The sequence below is a fragment of the Scyliorhinus torazame genome, chromosome 1, assembly GCF_047496885.1.
Source record: "Scyliorhinus torazame isolate Kashiwa2021f chromosome 1, sScyTor2.1, whole genome shotgun sequence".
In the NCBI taxonomy this organism is placed as follows: domain Eukaryota; kingdom Metazoa; phylum Chordata; class Chondrichthyes; order Carcharhiniformes; family Scyliorhinidae; genus Scyliorhinus; species Scyliorhinus torazame.
In genome coordinates, this window is record NC_092707.1 from 371,833,942 (window position 1) to 371,855,761 (window position 21,820).

The 21,820-nt window shown below is 42.9% G+C and overlaps 1 protein-coding gene across 3 annotated transcripts in view; it reads left to right on the forward strand.

Moving 5' to 3' along the window:
- LOC140426578 (regulator of G-protein signaling 7) overlaps positions 1-20,224 on the forward strand; it is a 699,692-nt gene extending 679,468 nt beyond the window's left edge. For all 3 annotated transcript variants that reach the window (XM_072511531.1, XM_072511522.1, XM_072511539.1), the window contains one exon: positions 11,884-20,224. Coding sequence is in view for 2 of the 3 variants with exons in the window: in XM_072511522.1 (XP_072367623.1) it covers positions 11,884-11,934 (51 nt within the window). In the remaining variant the exon portion in view is untranslated. The remainder of the gene's footprint in view (positions 1-11,883) is intronic.
- The last annotated feature ends 1,596 nt before the right edge of the window (positions 20,225-21,820 follow it).

The window sequence follows — 21,820 nt, forward strand, 5'->3', positions numbered from 1 at the left end:
TCCACCCTATCCAATCCTCTGATCATCTTGTATGCCTCAATTAAGTCACCTCTTAACCTTCTTTCTAACGAAAACAGCCTCAAGTCCCTCTTGCAGTTGAGACATCGCCTGCCTCTTGCAGGGCATTGCCGCTTTAAATGGGCGGTGCCGCAGTTGGGGCACGTCATCACGTCGACGTCGTGATGCTCGGTGCATCGTCGCACATGCGCAGTGCGGTCAGCCGCCGCTCGAACCGGCGTAGAGTAGTCTTCGGCCGCTTTGTTCTCTCGACCGTGGTGCACATGCGTGGGACCCCTGGAAAAGCGTGCAAAATAGCCGCCTTCATCGATACTCAGGCGCCGCATTCGGGCGATGGCCTGTACACTCTCAGCCTCGTGGGAGGCAAGTTGGTCCTGCTCTGCCGATTTAAGGCGGGAATAGCGACTTTTTGCCTGTTTGTGGACTTTGCACGTCTCGATGGCCACTGGCAGGGTCATATTTTTAATTTTTAGGAGCTGCTCCTACAGGGCGTGGGAGTGGACGCCAAACACGATCTGATCCCTGATGAGGGACTCAGTGGTGTCACCGTAGTTGCAGGATTGCGCTAGAATGCGAAGATGAGTGAGAAAAGACTGGAAAGGCTCATCCTTACCCTGAAGGCGCTGGTGGAAGACATAACGCTCAAAGCTTTCGTTCGTCTCGACGTCACAGTGACTGTCGAATTTGGCTAAGACGGTCTGGAACTTGGTCGTGTCCTCACCGTCTGCAAAAGTGAGCGAATTGAAGATTTGGATGGCCTGGTCGCCCTCAGTCGACAGTAGCAGTGCGATTTTTCGGGCATCGGACGCACTTTCGAGACCCAAAGCCTCAAGGTATAGACTGAATTTCTGCTTGAAGACCCACCAGTTGGCGCCAAGGTTTCCGGAGATCCGGAGCTGTGGAGGTGCCTGGATCTTTTCCATGCCGCTGGAAGGCAGTTGCTGGTCGTCAGTGAATTTTCGAAGGTAAATTACTTAGAAGCAGTAGCCACGCCTGGTATCATGTCATGTTATTCACCCTGGGGTAACACGGACTGCAACACGATGCAGTGAAATGATCAAGCATACACCAAACGTAGGCGTTGGTTCAATAAGATTTATGGAACTTCAGTAACGAAGCACACATCTGCCTTTGGGTTGCCTCTCTACTACTCTAAGTAAACTAACATTAACTATCTAGCCCATAGTCTAGATAGCAGAAAAAACACCATCATCGATCTGCCACTTGCAACCACCAGCCCAGATACTGGCATTGCACGTAGTTTAATGAGTAGATTTGAGACAGAACACACGCATTCTGAGTTAGCATGCATGAGTGGCTTGCCGCCAAGGGCGGAGGAAGGGTGGCACATGTGCCAGCTCTGTGAAGGTGGCATCACAAGAGTTCTGTTTTCGAGGGTGGGGGTTACAGATTCATAATAGTACAGAAAGAAGCCATGTGGCCCGTCAAGTCCATGCTAGCTCACTTCGGAGCAACCCAGTCAGTTCCACCCCCGCCCTAATTTCCACAGCCATGCAAGTTTATTTTCCTTGAGTGCCTGTCAAATTTTACCTTTGAAATCATTGGCCATGGCTTCTATGTCTACATCAATGGTGTGGCCGATAAGAAAAAGCTGATGAATCTGAGGTGTCTTGTGCATTGATTGTGCCGGCACAATCAATGCACAAGATTGTGCATTGATGACTGTGAGACTCTGAAAGCCCCATGGAACACTGGTATTGCAGCCACAAGGACAACAGTTTAAGTCTGCAGAGTCTGCAGGGCAACCATCTGTGATTTCAGTCTGAGCTTGCACTGCAGCACTCAGAAGCTGCATGGCTTCTCCTTGTGCTGCAATGGAGGCTGAAAGATTGACCATCATAATCATCATCATTGTCAGGCCTTTAAATGCAGTTGCGGAGGCAGACACCACTTCCACACTGGAAAGAATTGCCTGCAAGCTCTGCATGATGTCCTGTGCCACACTGGAGCTGCCTGCTCCATGCCCCTTGTCAGTGGCAGGCCAATCAATGCACAAGACACCTCAGATTCATCAGCGTTTTCTTATCGGCCACACCTTTGAAGTAGACATAGAAGCCATGGCCAATGATTTCAAAGGTAAAATTTGACAGGCACTCAAGGAAAATAAACTTGCATGGCTGTGGAAATTAGGGCGGGGGTGGAACTGACTGTGTTGCTCCGAAGTGAGCTAGCATGGACTTGACGGGCCACATGGTTTCTTTCTGTACTATTATGAATCTGTAACCCCCACCCTCAAAAACAGAACTCTTGTGATGCCACCTTCACAGAGCTGGCACATGTGCCACCCTTCCCCCTGCCCTTGGCTGCAAGCCACTCATGCATGCTAACTCAGAATGTGTGTGTTCTGCCTCAAATCTACTCATTAAACTACGTGCAATGCCAGTATCTGGGCTGGTGGTTGCAAGTGGCAGATCGATGATGGTCTTTTTTCTGCATCAGTCTCTACTTCCTCCAAACCTGCAGCCTTCTGCACACCCGCCTACCAGGCACTAGGTATTGGATATCTGGAAGCATAGAGGCACAAGGGCCAGGTTGGGCTGAGAGAAAGGGGAAAACAGGAAGTGTGTGGCTACATAATACACAGATTGTAAATGGTACACGTTGCTGGATCAGAGACGTGAGAAGGTGGGTTAGTCAGGAACATTAAATAATTGTCTCTGATTTCAGCCCAATGTTGGCACTGCTTTCTCCATGGTGGTGGACACAATAAGCTGTGCCTGCCCCCACTAGTTAGCAACGCTGTGGCTGACAATGGGCCACATTAACCAGCAAGAGAGAGGGAAATGTATCAGTGAGTGTGGTGGGAAGTGTGCGGCTGATGTCCCTTGAACAGTTGATCAGCCATGATGATAATGAATGGCGGAGCAGGCTCGAAGGACCAAATTAATTCTCCTATTTTCTATCTTACTATATTGTACAAACTGTGAGATATGTGAGGATTGTTAAGAGGTGAGTGGCGTAGCTATGGTGAGTAGTGTAGTGCAGGCATTTTCAAAGTGGGGGGGTCGCGACCCGTGGGTGGCTCGGGTGCGGGTGTCGGGAGGGTCGTGGAGCCATCCTTTGCGGCGTTCCCAATCGCAGGAATTCAGGCGCAGCAGCCGATTTTTTAAAATGCCGACTGCGAGCGGCTTTAAGTATGACGGCAGTGATCTGCTTTAAAAATGCAGACGTGCTGCGCATGTGTGCCCCCTCGTCAGTGCCCATGCACAGAACCCAGAGAGAAATGACGCCTCCTCCTGACGCCAGCGCGCTGACCCAGGAGAAGATTTTTCAAAAAATTCAACTCGGTCTTCCTGCATCTAACTTGAATATGCTCAAACGCTGAGCCTGCAGAATTCTCTTTGATAGTGAATTTTAGAGATTAAAAAGATTGACAATACTTTGAGTTAAGTAATTCCTCCTCATCTATGTCTAAAATCGTCACGTTGTAATTTGCAGACTATATCCCTAGGCAGTCAACCACCGATCTGAGGAAAACTTACATTCTGCATCTATTCTGTAGAGTCCTGAGAGAATATTTATTGTCTGTTTCAATTAGGTCAATTCTCATTCTTCGCTACTCTAGACTATAGAATATAAGCCAGCCTCACCTCGCGTATGAAAAGTAAGAGAAAATGGTGGGTCGCGAATGTCGGCCGGCGTGGGTCGCGAAGGTCGGCCGGCATGAGTCCCGGTTGGTAAAAATGGGCCCGGGCAAAATAGTTTGAAAAACACTGTGTAGTGTGTAAGGCGAATGGTGCAGATGACAGGATAAGGCATGTGATGATACATTCAATGACCTTAATCATTCCTGTGAGTGCATTGAACACCTTCTGGCACTGCCAGCTCCTCAGAGCTGGACTGCTGACATTGGCCGCAATGGATATGTGCTCTCATCACGTTCTTCGTATCTGTTTAGAGCATGAGCTACACCCCTAAGCGAAGAGGACCTCTCTTCTCTCTGCACCTCCTGTATCAGCGCAGCATTGGAGAAAGCTAGAGCCTACTCCCTGGCTTGCTGCATCATTTATGTAGGTTCTCCTTGGCCTTTAACTCCTCTTTTACCACTTCCAACCTGTGATGGCTCGAGACAGACACTGTGGACTTCCAATAGTTAAAAAGGGGGTTTATCGATGAAAGGCAAAGGCAGTTAAGTAACAGGCACAGAACACTATAAAACTAGTCTTAACACTTCAGCTCACTGGTCTGCACTACCTGAGGTCCTGCTTCCAAGGCCCCACTCAAATTCGCCATTGGCCAGGGCTCATGCACTCCTGCGCTATAGGCCCCAAGTCGTTCACATGGTCCGTGGAGCCAGCCCCTCAAAAGGGCCACGCTACACCATCCTTCCCCCCCCCACAAGTCCCTTATTACAACTACCCCAAATTACAAAATAAATCCACCAAAAAATCAATTGGTCCGGAGAGCTCCGGGTCCTCCCAGACCTCCATAGCCATGCCACAGGCTCGGCACTCTTTTGGGTGATCGAGTGGTTAACAGTCGGTGCTGGATCAGGAGGCACAACTTCAACAAAGGCAAACTAGCCTCACCGGCCTCAACAGGCACAGCTGGTTGAACAGAAAGCGGAGTCCGTGGTTCCCTTTGGCTGAACAGAGTTACAGGAGTATTCACGATGCCAGCTGAACTTGTTGACTCCAACTTGGAGGTCGCCAATGCTCCACTCCTCATGTGGCTGACATTGCTTCAGTCTGCGCTATCTTCCAGCGCGCGATGGAAAATATCCTCCAGGGAATTCCTATGGTGATGGTTTACCTTGATGACTAGTCAATGGTAGCACACCAGAAGAACATATGACCAGAGTAGAGGAAGTATTAAAGGGGTTTTGTGATGCACGGGTCTGCCTAAAATGCGAGAACTGTATTTTTCAGGCCTCAGAAGTGATGTACCTCGGATGTTGCGTTGATGCATCGGATTGCATTCCTTGGAAGAAAAGACCAAGGCCATATGAGACATCCCTGCACCCAAAAATGTCAGCAAACCTAAATTCTTCCTCAATATGGTCAATTATCATTCCTGGTGATCCCGCCGCCGATCTCGCGACCATACCGTCCCACACCTATATAATCTCCCCTTCAGCCATGCTATGAAGCTTCTCGGAACCTTTTTCTGTGCTGTCCATCACCTGAGTTATCACAATCGCTTTTTCCAACGGAATTGTGGTCTCCGCCAGAAGCTTTTTCTGGATGTTAAGTTTATGGATCCTACAAACCAGTCTATTGCGCAACATGTCGCTAAGTGCGACCCAAACTCACAGTGCTCAGCAAGCTCGTGATACCTGGCTATGAAGGCCGAGACAGACTCTTCATGATCCCTCACTGCAGAGTTAAACTTAGAATGGCGGAGGATAATTGGGTTGAAATGTTCTTCAATCAATCTCACTATCTGGTCAAAAACCTTTGAGTCGGGTGTCTCCTGGGGGTGAGGTTCCTAATCAAATTATATTTTGGGGCCCGCAAACTGTCAGAAGTATCACCTTCTGCTCATCCTCGCATGTGAACTCATTTGCGGTAAAAAAATAACAGAGCCATTCGATGTACTGACTCCAGTCCTCAGCCATTTGATCAAATGGGTCTGATTTCCCAATGATAGGCACTCCCATTCACGGTTTAAATAATTCTGACTCTTGCTGAAGTTTCTCTACTTTTTCAACTGTTCTTTCCTTCCCCCCTTCAATTCACGACAACTGAAACAACAGAGATCGAAATGTTCTACCTCGTCGCCAATGTGGTGGCTCAACAAACACTGGAGGCTTCCCATTGTTAACAAGTGGGTTTATTGATGAAAAGCAAAGGCAGATAGGTAACAGGCACTGAACACTATACAACAGGTATTAACATTTTGGCTCCCTGGTCTACACTGTCTGGGAAAGTCAGGGAAACAAGAGGTGAAGTAATCAGCGGGGAGCGGAGCTGCTTAGGAATACAGGGTTACGATTGCCCCATCCCACAAAATATGACAGTGTATGGAAAGGCCCAGTAAACCAAGGTCCACCACAATAAGAAAACAAAAAGGGACGGTCAATAGAGAATTAAAGGTGCTATATTTAAATGCGCGCAGTGCACAGAACAAGGTAGATGCGCTTGTGGCCCAGATTGTGACTGGCAGGTATGATGTGGTAGGCATCACAGAGACATGGTTGCAGGGGGTTCAGGACTGGCATTTAAACATCCAGGGATTCACAACCTATCGAAAAGACAGAGAGGTGGGCAGAGGGGGCGGGGTTGCCTTGTTAATTAGGAATTAAATTAAATCAATAGCACTAAACGACATAGGGTCAGATGATGTGGAGTCTGTGTGGGTAGAGTTGAGGAACCACAAAGGCAAAAAAACCATAATGGGAGTTATGTACAGGCCTCCTAACAGTGGTCAGGACCAGGGGCACAAAATGCACCACGAAATAGAAAGTGCATGTCAGAAAGGCAAGGTCACAGTGATCATGGGGGACTTCAATATGCAGGTGGACTGGGTAAATAATGCTGCCAGTGGACCCAAGGAAAGGGAATTCATTGAATGTTTACAGGAGGGCTTTTTGGAACAGCTTGTGATGGAGCTCACGAGGGAACAGGCCATTCTGGACTTAGTGTTATGTAATGAGCCAGACTTGATTAAAGATCTTAAAGTAAGGGAGCACTTAGGAGGCAGTGATCATAATATGGTCGAATTCAATCTCCAATTTGAAAGAAAGAAGGTAGAATCAGATGTAAAGGTGTTACAGTTAAATAAAGGTAACGACAGGGGCATGAGGGAGGAACTGACGAAAATCGACTGGGAGCAGAGCCTAGTGGGAAAAACAGAACAGCAATGGCAGGAGTTTCTAGGAGTAATTGAGGACACAGTACAGAGGTTCATCCCAAAGAAAAGAAAGGTTATCAGAGGGGGGATTAGACAGCCATGGCTGACAAAGGAAGTTAGGGAATGCATCAAAGCAAAAGAGAAAGCCTATAATGTGGCAAAGAGTAGTGGGAAGTCAGAAGATTGGGAAGACTACAAAAACAAACAGAGTATAACAAAGAGAGAAATAAGGAAAGAGAGGATCAAATTTGAAGGTAGGCTAGCCAGTAACATTAGGAATGATAGTAAAAGTTTATTTAAATACATTAAAAACAAACGTGAGGCAAAAGTTGACATTGGGCCGCTCCAAAATGACGCTGGTAATTTTGTGATGGGAGACAAGGAAATAGCTGAGGAACTGAATAAGTACTTTGCGTCAGTCTTCACAGTAGAAGACATGAGTAATATCCCAACAATTCCGGAGAGTCAGGGGGCAGAGTTGAATATGGTAGCTATCACAAAGGAGAAAGTGCTAGAGAAACTAAGAGGTCTAAAAATTGATAAATCTCCAGGCCCAGATGGGCTACATCCTAGAGTTCTAAAGGAGATAGCTGAAGAAATAGTGGAGGCGTTAGTTATGATCTTTCAAAAGTTACTGGAGTCAGGGAAAGTCCCAGAGGATTGGAAAATCGCTGTTGTAACCCCCCTGTTCAAGAAGGGAACAAGGAAAAAGATGGAAAATTATAGGCCAATTAGCCTAACCTCGGTTGTTGGCAAGATTCTAGAATCCATTGTTAAGGATGAGATTTCTAAATTCTTGGAAGTGCAGGGTCGGATTAGGACAAGTCAGCATGGATTTAGTAAGGGGAGGTCGTGCCTGACAAACCTGTTAGAGTTCTTTGAAGAGATAACAAATAGGTTAGACCAAGGAGAGCCAATGGATGTTATCTATCTTGACTTCCAAAAGGCCTTTGATAAGGTGCCTCACGGGAGACTGCTGAGTAAAATAAGGGCCCATGGTACTCGAGGCAAGGTACTAACATGGATTGACGATTGGCTGTCAGGCAGAAGGCAGAGAGTTGGGATAAAAGGTTCTTTTTTCGAATGGCAACCGGTGACGAGTGGTGTCCCGCAGGGTTCAGTGTTGGGGCCACAGCTGTTCTCTTTATATATTAACGATCTAGATGACGGGACTGGGGGCATTCTGGCTAAGTTTGCCGATGATACAAAGATAGGTGGAGGGGCAGATAGTATGGAGGAGGTGGGGAGGCTGCAGAAAGATTTAGACAGTTTAGGAGAGTAGTCCAAGAAATGGCTGATGAAATTCAACGTGGGCAAGTGCGAGGTCTTGCACTTTGGAAAAAAGAATAGAGGCATGGACTATTTTCTAAACGGTGGCAAAATTCATAATGCTGAAGTGCAAAGGGACTTGGGAGTCCTAGTCCAGGATTCTCTAAAGGTAAACTTGCAGGTTGAGTCCGTAATTAAGAAAGCAAATGCAATGTTGTCATTCATCTCAAGAGGCTTGGAATATAAAAGCAGGGGTGTACTTCTGAAGCTTTATAAAGCATTAGTTAGGCCCCATTTAGAATACTGTAAGCAATTTTGGGCCCCACACCTCAGGAAGGGCATACTGGCACTGGAGCGGGTCCAGTGGAGATTCACACGGATGATCCCAGGAATGGTAGGCCTAACATACGATGAACGTCTGAGGATCCTGGGATTATATTCATTGGAGTTTAGGAGGTTGAGGGGAGATCTATTAGAAACTTACAAGATAATGAATGGCTTAGATAGGGTGGATGTAGGGAAGTTGTTTCCATTGGCAGGGGAGACTAGGACCCGGGGGCACAGACTTAGAATAAAAGGGAGTCACTTTAGAACAGAGATGAGGAGAAATTTCTTCAGCCAGAGAGTGGTGGGTCTGTGGAATTCATTGCCACAGAGGGCGGTGGAGGCCGGGACGTTGAGTGTCTTTAAGACAGAAGTTGATAAATACTTGATTTCTCGAGGAATTAAGGGCTATGGAGAGAGCGCGGGTAAATGGAGTTGAAATCAGCCTTAATTGAATGGTGGAGTGGACTCGATGGGCCGAATGGCCTTACTTCCGCTCCTATGTCTTATGGTCTTATGGGTTCTGCTCCCAGACCCTGTACAAACTCCCCATTAGCCAGGGTTCGAGTACTCTCCAGCAACTGGCCCTGAGCCGGTCACGTGGCCCGTGGAACCCACACCCTCAAAGGGTCCACGCTACCACATAACCACCGTCGCAGCCAAAAATGAGTCTCACCTTTAAGAAGCAAATTCCAGCTTTAAGTAGTGCAGGCGAGCTTCAAATGATTCTGGCCTCACATGAACCCCCTGCGGAAAATGCAATTGCTTAACACTGCTTTGAACACTGGACTGCACACCACAATCATTATAATTAGCACACAGCATGACATTTACTACTGCTTGCATCACTTTAACAGGCCTGAGTTAATTGCTTATTGTGATCCCCATGCCCAATTTCAAGAGCTATCCAATTTATCTCCCCGAAACGTCAATATGATTGTCGGTCTACTTTAAAATAAATTCTGCAAAACTATTTTTCCAGCCTGGCAAGTATGTAGAGGCTTCTTTATGTTCAAGCCTGTGATTTACAAATTGATGCATTTATATTTATACAAGTGCAAATATATGTCTGTATTGAAACAATTTTAAAAATGAACAGCACTGGCCTGGAGTAGTCCTCCTTCTACAAACCATTTGTCATGTTCCTACACGACACTTCAGGAAGCACTTCCATGGTTGTAAAGTGCTTTGAGACATCCGGTGGTGGTGAAAACTGCTATATAAATGCATGCCCTACTTCAATTTTCATATCCCCAACTTTGATGTCAGAATTAATTACTTTCACAATATCCAGTTGTGGTTCCGGAAACTGGCCATTTCCTTGTGTAAATGTTTTGTGGTCTGATATATGCATTTTTATTGAACAGTTCAAGTATATTTACAAAATGGCATTTACAGCTACAAATTTCAGCGCTTAAGTTGCTTCACGGTTCTTCTAGTTGTCAGTCTTTTTACCCTCCTTCAGAGGCGGTTAAAACAACACGGAATAGTAATCATGCAAAACCCTTCACTTGAAGCAAAATAACTCTGAAAATCATACAGGATGATTATTGTATAGAAACTGAAGTAAATGGTTTCATGCAATAAGAGTTGTACCATAGCTTCTTACATATCTACTTGAAAGGTTTCCCAACTCCCAACATGAACATGCTCTGTAGGTGCATTTATGAGAATAATATGTGTTGTGATAACGCTTTTAAAAATGGGATGCTGGGTTTACGTCTCGCAGAGCACAAGAAACATTTGATCCTGTTGCATAAATAACTTTCATATCCAAAATGAGCTCAGCCAATTTATGTTGGCCCAGATTTTGTGGAAGTATTGACCACAAAGCCATTGGCGTTTTCCATCACTACTCTGTGAAAGAAAAAGCAATTGGTGGCATCTTCAAAATGCACAGTTCGATACGAAAATCTAGAAGTCAGTATCAGAGATTCTGATCCTATCCAGGGTGCACCGTTGAAGGCCATACACTTGGAAATCACTTTGAAATCATTGAATTGATGTGAGCTTCCAATTTTTGTGCTCTTTCCCACAGTTAATACCCTTGAACAAATTACACCTATTTGAATGATCTGTAACTGGGTTGTTAATGCCAAACTAAATCATAATTACGATTGAACAACCTCTCTGGGCCGAAAAATCTATTTTAGATTTGAGAAGAATCTCCACTTTCCATTCCATTTCATGATTAAGAAATCAATAGATTTGTAAAATAATTTTCTTCAAAGTTTGTTTATGATATTTCAGCTTCCACCTTAATCACATATCTCAATCTTAAATTCATTTTCTGTAAAATTATAAGGAGAAAATTATAAGGAGTGAATAATGATACCTACGTGCCACTGCCTTGTTTGCTGTCTGTGGGGATTTTTCCATGTGATTGGTTGCTTGGCCTGCTTGCTGACATCACTTGAGTGAGATGCTGGCAATCATTAGCAACCAACACTGCAACTAATTTTAGAGCAAAAAAGATGCAGCCAATGCCTCAGATCTTGATAGGTCTTTGTGGACAGCTTTCTTTGAGATCAGCAAAGAATGTGGTCACCATTACTGAACACAAAATCTGGGCCATTGCATTTCAATACCTGTTAATTTTATTTAACCGAATTTTGATAAATAAGTCCTTTTCATTCATTATTTAGTTTTGTCCATATTCATATTTCTAAAATCATTAGCAGTAAGACTAAAGCGTCCACGAAAAATAGATGCTATAAATGGTACCAAAATAATACTAATTTCTGCTTTACCCCATTCACCTGTAAATAAGTAAGCAAACTCTCACAAGTTGTTGTTGGTTTTCAGAAATGAGTACTGACTGAGGACATGAGCAGTGACAAATTAGTTCATTTCCACAATTGATCCTCGTAATGAAAAAGCATGAGATCAAAGGATATCAAGAACAGGGAAATAATATTAATGTTAGCCTCGCTCATTTGTGTATATAGTGTCATTCTGTGCTGCAGGAGATATTTAAGCCAAGCATAGTTTCTGTCGCATTGGTTCAGAGTCCCATTGTACTTCTTGTTTTCTAATGTGGAGCCATCCTAGAGAGAAAGTAAATGAGAAATATGCCACAGTGCATTTTATGACAAAGTATATATTTGTTCAGTTTGCGGAGATGTTGCATTCTTTTGTTTTCTCGTGAATATTATATGTATTTTTGAGAAAACTTAGTCTCACTTTTATTAAGGTGGGAGGAGGATTAGTCAGAAACAGTAATAGGAAAGTGGGACATCCTTTGTGCAACTGTAAGTGTAAGCATTTATTATTCTGTTGTCATATGTGTCTTTCATGTATGTCATGGGTAATGTTTAATGGTTCCACTGTCTTATATTTATGGTAATGTATTCAGTGCTAATATTGGTCTATGTGTTTTTGAAATTATTTTTCTGGAAGCGAATGAATGCCAAAGGCAGTGTTCTAATTCCATAATCCTCTTTTGCTTTTGTTGTGCAGGGGAAGTCACTTACTTCGAAGAGGCTGACGAGTCTGGTGCAGTCTTACTGATCTATTCACTCACACTTCAGCTGAGGAGCGGGCCAGTTCAATTGTTCAAAGCTATAAATCACAATTTATCTTGAACCTGGAGGACATTGTACCATCCTTTGCATGAATGAGGATCTGATCTTTTTGCGTATGTGTGTGTGTGTGTGTGTGTGCGTATGTGTGTGTGTGTGTGTGTGTGTGTGTGTGTGCGTGTATGCAAAGCCATTGCTGACATGAATGGAGAGGGCAGGGAGGAACGATCATTCCACATATTTTTATGTCAACTACATCCAGCTCCAAATCAGCCAGGCTTTAATGTGTTGAATCTCCACTGATAATAAGTTAAGATCCATCATGAAAATTGAAGCTGGTGCTCAGAACATCATTAAGTGGTTATGACTGAAATATTAGGAGGATTTATTATATGCATATCATAAAATGACCCTCAATCCATTATTACGTTGGGCCACAAGAGACCATGAACACAGAAAGGTTCCAGATCAGGGGTTTATTAGTGCATCCTTGTCGGAAGTATTCTGTGCTTCCACTTTAGTGTTTGTAACGTTTTATTTTTATACAATATTGAAATTACTATTTATTCCAAATTTATTAAAGTTTGTCCTTTTCGCTTTATTTTTCCACGTTGATTTATTTTGACATTTTTGTATTATGAGTTATTCATACATGTTATGTTTTGTATTATTTCACTAAGTGAGAGCTATGGTGCTAATTAAGGTAGTGAAGTTCCAATTAATAAAATTTAAGGCAGGTGTTTATCCTCTCAGTCATATGGTTAGTAAGTTTGACTTTAAGGATATATTCAAAAATTAGTCTGATAGATATTTTGTGAATGACAATATTATTTGTCTATAATCCAGGTACGGCAAAATAAAATTGGTGTAATGAGTTTGATCTTGCTAAAAGTTTTTTTTTTAAAAGAAATTTCGGGTGGGATTTTCCATCCCTGCCCACCACAGGGATGGTCTGGTCCTGCTGGAAGTCAATGGACTTTTGGCTGGGTGCCGAATCTCCCGTGGTGGATCCCGCCACGCGGGGCTGGAAAATCCGAGCCTTTGAGTGTGTTAGAGGTAATATTGATAAGAAATTTTAAATTGTAAACCACTGAGTTGTTACAATCATTGGGAATGGTTCTTGCATTGGCTTTTCAAAAGCATAGTACTTTCACACGCACTTCCGAATTTCACCTTCCAAGTGCATCCTTGGGGAATTAAGGTCAGCTCAAGGTAATATAGTTCAATCCAAATGACTGCACCTTGAAAGAACTGCCCAGTTCTGCTGCAAATTGAAGATGCTTCCATAAGTTACTGATAAAGGATTGAAAACTCAACACTGACACAAAACAAATGCACCTGACTTTCTGGGAGAGAAAAACAAATTCTTCCCAGGAGATAAGGATTTTCTGAGCCTAATGGCTCATTTAAATGTGCATGCCTGGATCTTGCCCAGGGAGATCCAGACTGCAACATACTGTGAGATTCCGTTGAATCTCACGAGAAGAGGCGGGCACGGTGGTGCAGTGGTTAGCACTGCTGCCTCAACGGCGCTGAGGACCCGGATTCGATCCCGGACCTGGGTCTCTGTCCGTGTGGAGTTTGCACATTCTCCCCATGTCTGCATGGATCTCACCCCCACCGCCCAAACGGTGTGCAGGGTAGGTAAATTGGCCATGCGTAGCCTGCTGCGTTTTAATGCCCCATTTATCCCTGCTTTTCTCTTCCTGTACATGAAACAATCTTCTCTTGATGCTAATATATAACCCCAAACTGCATGGACCTTTATCTTAGCCCTGTACGGGGGATCTTATTGAATGCATCTTGAAAACTATGTCTGTTGGCACCACTTTATCCTTAGTAGGTACATTCTCAGAAGCCATAAATTTGTCAAACACAGTGTCCCATTCGTAAAACTATGTTGGCAATGTCTGATCATACTATGATTTTCCAAGACTTCCTGAAGGAGAGAGTCCAGCATTTCCACAGCAACTGATGTAAGGCTAACTGATGTGTAATTCCTGTCTTTTCTCCCCAACCTTTCTTGAATAACGGTGTTACATCTACCTATTTCTAAAAAACGGGGACCATTCTGGAAGCTAGGGAATTTTGGAAAGTCTTAACCATTGCCATCACCATCCCTACAGTTACAGCTTTGAGAACTCGCAGACGTAGGCAATCAGTCATGGGGATTCATCAGCTCCTAGTCCTTTAAGTTTCTTTAATACTTAATTTCTCTTCTGATTTACTTTAAGTTGCTCACTTTTAACCGCCTCTTGGTTACCCTCTATTTCTGGTATATAATTTATTATCCTCTACTGCAAAGACAGACACGAATCTAGCCCTTCCCATGGGCGGGATCTTCTGGTCCCACTTAAGTGAACTCCCTGCAGCAGACTCCTCAGGGACAGGATGAGCGAGCCATGCAAATTGTTCACCGGCAGCCAATGGCAACTGCCTCTGCCGCAAGAAATCCCGCCAGGGCCGGGGGCTGAAAAATTACGGCCAGAGTATTTGCATTATTTGATTGTTTTTTTTCTCAGATGATCCATTATTATAAGATTACTAATTAACCCTGCTTCGTAACATTAAAATGGCTTTATCCTAGTTGGTTCCATAATGTATTGTTCCAGGAAACCACATGCTACAAACCATCTTCCACACCATATTGTCAATTTAATTCATTCCACTGGCCGGCATCCTACTCCTATTTTTCATATTTCAGTACGCATGCTCACGTTCGAGATTCCCTAATATTACAAAGATAATGCTGCTAAACAATAGAACTATAGAAATGTTACAGCACAGGAGACCATTCAGCCCACACCAGCCGGAGAACACCCAGGTGCCCATTCTAATCCCAATTCATAGCCATGAGGTTTACAGCACTTAGGGTGCAGATCCAGGTACTTTTAAAAAAGAGTTTAGAGTCTCTGCCTCCACCACCAACTCGGGCTGCGAATTCCAGACTCCCACTGCCCTCTGCGTAAAGAAAATCTTTCTCATGTCCCCTTTATACCTTGTGCCACTTATCTTGAATTTATGTCCTCTGGTTCTAGAATTCTACACCAAGGGAAAACTATTTTATCCTGTCCACTCTATCTCTTCCCCTCATAATTTTGTACACCTCAATTAAGTCACCCCCTCAGCCTTCTTTGTTCCAAGAAAAATAACACCAACCGATCCAATATCTCCTCACAGCTACACTTTTCTAGCCCTGGCAAAATTCTTGTAAATCTCCTGTGCACTCTCTCCAGAGCAATTACATCCCTCCTGTAATGTGGTGACCAGAACTGCACAATACTCCAGCCTCATGAGTGTTTTATATGATTCCAACATTATATCCTTACTTGTATATGCTATACCTCTGCCAATGAAGGAGAGCATTCCATATGCTTTCTTTACAACCTTGTCTACTTGAACTGCCGCGTTTAGAGACTTGTGTATTTGTACGCCAAGATCTCTCACTTCATGTACCCCTCTTAATATATTCCCATTTATTGTGTACTCCCGATAACTGTTTGACCTGTGTGTTAAATTCCATCTGCCACTTCATTGCCCACTCCACCAACTCATTTATATCATTGTGGAGATTATAACTATCCTCTACACTGTCCACCACTCAGTCAATCTTTGTCTCGTCTGCAGATTTCCCAATCATGCCGTCAAGTTCACGTCCAAATCGTTAATATATAACACAAACAGTAAGGGTCCCAACACCAAGCCCTGTGGATGTGGATCACCACTTGAAACAACTTTCCGATTGCAAGGGCAGCCATTGACCATTACCCTTTGTTTCCTGTTACTAAACCAACTTTTTATCCAGTTTGCTACATTTCCCTGTATCCCATGGGCTTTTACTTTTTTGACCAATCTGTCAAGTGGGACCTTGCCATACGCCTTGCTAAAATCAATGTACACCACATCCATTGGACTATCTTCATCAACCCTTCATGTCACTTCCTCAAAGAATTCAATCAAATTTGTGAGGCAAGACCTTCCTTTAACAAATCCATGCTGACTATCCCTGACTTGTCCATGCCTTTCTAAGTGACAGTTAATCCTACCTCTCCAGATTGATTCTAATAATTTGCCCACCACTTACATAAGACTAACTGGCCTATAATTGTCTGGCTTTTCCTTCGATCCCTTTTTAAACAATGGAACCACGATAGCATTTCTCCAGTCCTCTGGTACCTCCCCTGTATCTGGTGAGGATTGGAAAATCATCCTCAGGGCATCTGTTATCTCCTCCCTGACCTCCTTCAGTAGCTTCAGAAACAATCCATTCAGCTTTCAAGGATTCCAACTGTTTGAATACTTCCTCTCTCTATGATTATCCCATCCAATATCTCACAGTGTTTCTCCTGGACTACTGTAGCTGCATCATCCATTTCCTTTGTAAACACCGAGACAAAATATTAATTTAAAACCCTTCCCCCAGCCTCAGCATCTACAAATTCCTTTCTTAATCTCTGATAGGTCCCACTTTTTCCTTAACTAACCTTTTACCATTAATATATTGGTAAAATATCTTTGGATTTTCTTTAGCTTTACTTGCTAATCTTTTTTCATGGCTTCTCTTTGATTTCCTTATTTCCTTTAGTACTCCGTCCCTGCGCTTCCCATCCTCATCTAGGCTATCTGCCGTGCTTAGTTCCTGCAACCAACCTTATTATTTATTTTTCTAAATATTTTTATTCTCCTTTTTCACATTTTCTCCCACCAACCTTATTATTTTAAGCAGGTAAAAAACATAGGCTTGCTCATTAGGAACCCAGATAGCAGGACCTACCAGAGCCAATGGTTTCACAAGCAGCGCTGGTGTTGTGAGTTCAGATTTGTCTTTCTTCTTTCATAGAATCCATCGAGTTCGGCTCTTTTGTCCATGTTTGGACCAAGGCTGCAATGATGTCAGGTGGCACTGACAGAACCCAAACCAAGCATCAGTGAGCAGGCTATTCTTGTGAACAATGCTTGATTGAACTGTCGATAACCCCTTCCATCATTTTGCTGATAAACAAGAGTTGGCTGGATGGAGTGGTAATTAGCCTGATTGGATTTGTCCTGCTTTTTAGTGGACGTGATACCTGGGCAATTTTCCATGCTGTGAGGTTGACAACAGTGTTGTAGCTGTATTGGGACAGCTCAGCTAGCAGCTTGGCTGACTCTGGAGCACACTGCCTATTGTGCCATGGCTTGGATGTTGTCAGAGCCCATATCCTTTGCTGGACCCAGTGCCTTCAGCAGTTTCTTAATAACCTGTGGAGTAAAATTTATTGGCTGAAGACTGGATTCTGTTATGATGGAAACCTCAGAAGGAAACAACAATGGATCACCCTTTCAGTGCTTGTGGCTGTAGGTGGTTGAATGCAAGTGCTGATGTGCTGGGTTATCCCATCATTGAGGTTGGGAATATTTATGGGTCTTCCTCCTCAGGTTAGTGGTTGCACTGGTCAGCACCATTCCCAATGGAAATGTGATTGTTGGATCACTTGGCTCTGCCTATTGCATGCGGCGTCCACATAGTACGTATGTATTCCTGTATTGTAGCTTCTGTAAGCGCTGCTTCTGACATTCTCTTCTGCATTCTTCATTGAAGCAAAGTTGATCTCCTGGCTTGATGGTAACAGCAGAAATATGCCAGACTGTGAGCTGACAAATTATAGCTGAATACAATTCTGCTGCCGCTGATGGCCCATGGCACCTCATGGATGCCCAGTTTTGAGCTGCTGCATCTGTTCTCTGTCTATCCCATTTAGCTGGCTAATATAAGATATAAAGTAGTGCAGATGAAGTGTTAGAATTCAAATGAATGAGGGGAGTAATGCCTAGGTGTCTTTTTTTCTTGAGATTGAATCAAACTAGACTAATTGGATGAAAAATCCTATTCCTGCACTCTTCAGGACTGTATCACAGGACATTATAGGCACACAACCCAAAAGTTTCCATCACTTCATTTTAGCAGGCAGGATATTATGAGCTGCATGCCCACAATGATCTCCCTGCAAGCACAGACTCATCCAATCAGCCCTTACTGTTAGCTCCTTCTGTGCCCTCTCTGGCCGATATGTAAAATGAAGTTGAACACTCCTACAGTATGTGGGCAGATAGCTAGTTTGGCTTCAAATGACTAATCTCACTAAGAGACTCTACAGGGATGGTTGGCATGAAAAATGGAAAACATCTCACTGTTGCAGTTGGGATGTTTTTCTGAGGTAGGACTCATGATTTTATTGGTGTCATTCCAATCAGTAATACAGCCTTCAGTTACACCAACCAAATGTCTATAAAACCATTGGTCAACTCTTGCAAATCATAACCCAATTCAGATCAGTTAGAAACGTTTCTGTTTTTTTTTCCTTTAGTTATTATTTTCTATTATTTGCTTTTCTAAGTTCCTTGTATTAAAATGATAAGTGATTTAAAGCTCCTAAGTACTGGCTCAACCAATGTCACTTTTGATCTAAATTGTAAATTGCACTCAACAGTTCTATGGGACAATGTGTTGTGCACAATTGCAGCTCTCCAAGAGTGGATTTCCTTGCAGCGTCTTGCTTTTGAAAGCACCAGTGCTTATTATTTTTAACCTAAAAGTTCCAGCCCTTAATTTCAGTACTGACATGTGCTGTTTCTGACTCACGAATAGCAGCAAAAAAGGTTGGCACGGAGATAAAGTGTAGAAAGTCCATTTAATTTCCACTGTTTTTTTTTGCTAATATAGGATGATGAACACATACATGTCCATATTGTTGTCTCATTGTGATCCATAAAAATTGGAATGGGTTCATGTGTTAAAGATAACGGTCCACAGCCTCCATTCTCCACATTCTGTACTGAGCATCAATTTGGAACGATGATAAGTATGAAATAATGTCTTTTGATTAAAACATTTTGCACCTGCATTCTTATTTCCTTCATGTAACACACAATAATGCCAGGCCCTAAAAGTACCAGTTGAACAAACATATAAGGCCAAATTGCTTTGTGGTTGGTCACATTTGTTTAATGTTTACGTAAAGAGTAACATGCAAGTTTATTATGAATTGTGGCGCAGACTATATTTGTAGAAGTAGCCAGGTCTTACAGGGGTGTTCATCATTAGAACATCTCTCAAGAAATGTAAAGCATAATTAACTCAGATCTATATTTAAAGCTTTACTGACCAAACGTATGGAGAGCGCCTGAGACATTTCCATTCTTACAAACTCTTTAGGAGATGTAATTACTCTTTATATAACAATAATAATAAAAAAGTAGAAATTTAATGTCTTTGTGGTTGTAGTGAATTGATATAAAACCATTTGTTTTCCATGCCACAAAGTTATGGGTTATCAAAATGACGATTGCTCCTTTGCCTACAACAGGTTTTCATTGTGTATTGTTTTTGTCACCTCTGTAACTGTAGATGCAAAAATTAATGCAAACATATCCCTCCAGTTTAAAGCAATCTTAGCAGTTCTCTGTACAGCATTGGCATTGTAGCAATCTTATCTATGCAGACTCTGTTTCACACTTTGTAATTTCACTGCCTTTCACAATTTCATATGCAGCGACTGCATTTTCTGTTCAGGCATTTGGGGTCATTATGAAGCTTTGGGGTTGGCAAGCAATCACAAGGCCCTGAGGCAAACAATGTTGCCACTATTATTATCAGTCTGTCTGGCCTCGTTCGGACCACTGTGCTGCAAAATATGCTAATTTTTAAGATCTTTTAGTAACTCCTAATGTGTTCTTTTGCAGTTTCCCAGGGCTTAACTGACAAAATTGTCAGCGCTCCAGCAATTCTCCGTTTCATCTGGCGCTGAGTCACTAGATGGGATAAGATCCCTCTTTGAGTGAAAGATTGTTGAATATCATTTGTTACCCACAATTAACAGCCTGGTAACAACAGTGCCAAGTGTGGCTTTGGAATGTGTAATTTCTGAGAGCATGATCGTGTTAGCCATTAATGAGAGAAAATTAATCAGTCTCCCGTAATTTGTAAAAAGATGTTTCAGCCTCATAAGTCTGCACTCGATATTTATAAGTTCTGTGATTCTCTTATTGACTCAGATTACATATGAACTAAATTTTCTGGATTGTTCCACTTTTTTGTTTCCCGATTAAATCTTGGCTATATGGATTGATCATAATATACTTTATCCTTGAATAACAAGAATTTTGAAATATTTGGTGTATTATGGTATCTGACTGTATTCAGAAACAAAAAATCTGTACACAATAGTTAATGACTCAACACAGACCTGGTGCTATGCTCCAAAAATAAGTATAGTGATAATAAAGATTAGACAATGTTCCTTTATTTGTCCATTTCCAATGTTAATGACTGTCAAGAAAATTGTTTTATTGTAATAATCGAGGTGTCGCCCCCATTCAGGCGTCCAACATCTGGTTGAACAAAAACAAATGTAGAAAAAGGTTGAAAGCAAAATACCGTGGATGCTGGAAATCTGAAATAAAAACAGAAAGTGCTGGGAAAACTCAGCAGGTCTGACAGCGTCTGTGGAGAGAGAAGCAGAGTTAACGTTTCAAGTTCATCAACTTCTTTGTTCTGAAGAAGTCATTCCACTCAAAACCCTAATTCTGTTTCTCTCCCCATGGATGCTGCCAGACTTGTAGAAAAAAAGTTCATTTTGTGTAATTGATAATGTAAGGGAAAAAAGAAAGTGGTAGCAGCATCAATCAGCGTTTTCTTCAACCAACTAATAAAGATTTTACAACATGTTTGGCCCTGTTTGCTGAAGACTGGTGGTAGCACATGGGCACATTTAGAATTGTAATGTGAAAGAGGCTATGCACTTAGACCTATGCCCACTCTATCAAAGTGAATAGTGCAATTATAATGCATTTTGGAAGGTCTAATGCAGGTAGGGAATATACAGTGAATGGTAGAACCCTCAAGAGTATTGAAAGTCAGAGAGATCTAGGAGTACAGGTCCACAGGTCACTGAAAGGGGCAACACAGGTGGAGAAGGTAGTCAAGAAGGCATACGGCATGCTTGCCTTCATTGGCCGGGGCATTGAGTATAAGAATTGGCAAGTCATGTTGCAGCTGTATAGAACCTTAGTTAGGCCACACTTAGAGTATAGTGTTCAATTCTGGTCGCCACACTACCAGAAGGATGTGGAGGCTTTAGAGAGGGTGCAGAAGTGATTTACCAGAATGTTGCCTGGTATGGAGGGCATTAGTTATGAGGAGCGGTTGAATAAACTTGGTTTGTTCTCACTGGAACGAAGGAGGTTGAGGGGCGACCTGATAGAGGTCTACAAAATTATGAGGGGCATAGACAGAGTGGATAGTCAGAGGTTTTTCCCCGGGGTAGAGGGGTCAATTACTAGGGGGCATAGGTTTAAGGTGAGAGGGGCAAGGTTTAGAGTAGATGTACGAGGCAAGTTTTTTACGCAGAGGATAGTGGGTGCCTGGAACTCGCTTCCGGAGGAGGTGGTGGAAGCAGGGACGATAGTGACATTTAAGGGGCATCTTGACAAATACATGAATAGGATGGGAATAGAGGGATACGGACCCAGGAAGTGTAGAAGATTGTAGTTTAGTCGGGCAGCATGGTCGGCACGGGCTTGGAGGGCCGAAGGGCCTGTTCCTGTGCTGTACATTTCTTTGTTCTTGGTTCTTGTTCTTAAAGCGGAACCTGTGATTAACAGAATATTATAACTTATGCTTTCAATTCACAGCAGTAAAGGTTATAAAATAACGCATGTTGGTGAGAACACGCGGAACAGAAAAGGCTATCAAGTTCACTCCTGTGATTCAAGTGTTCTGCTCGATGCTTAGATCTTCTATTTCTACACCTTTACCACAAGCTGAAAGTAGATTTACCCTATTGCAAATTCTAGAATTGTCCCTCAAACCAGATACTTTCTTAGCTTATATTTAA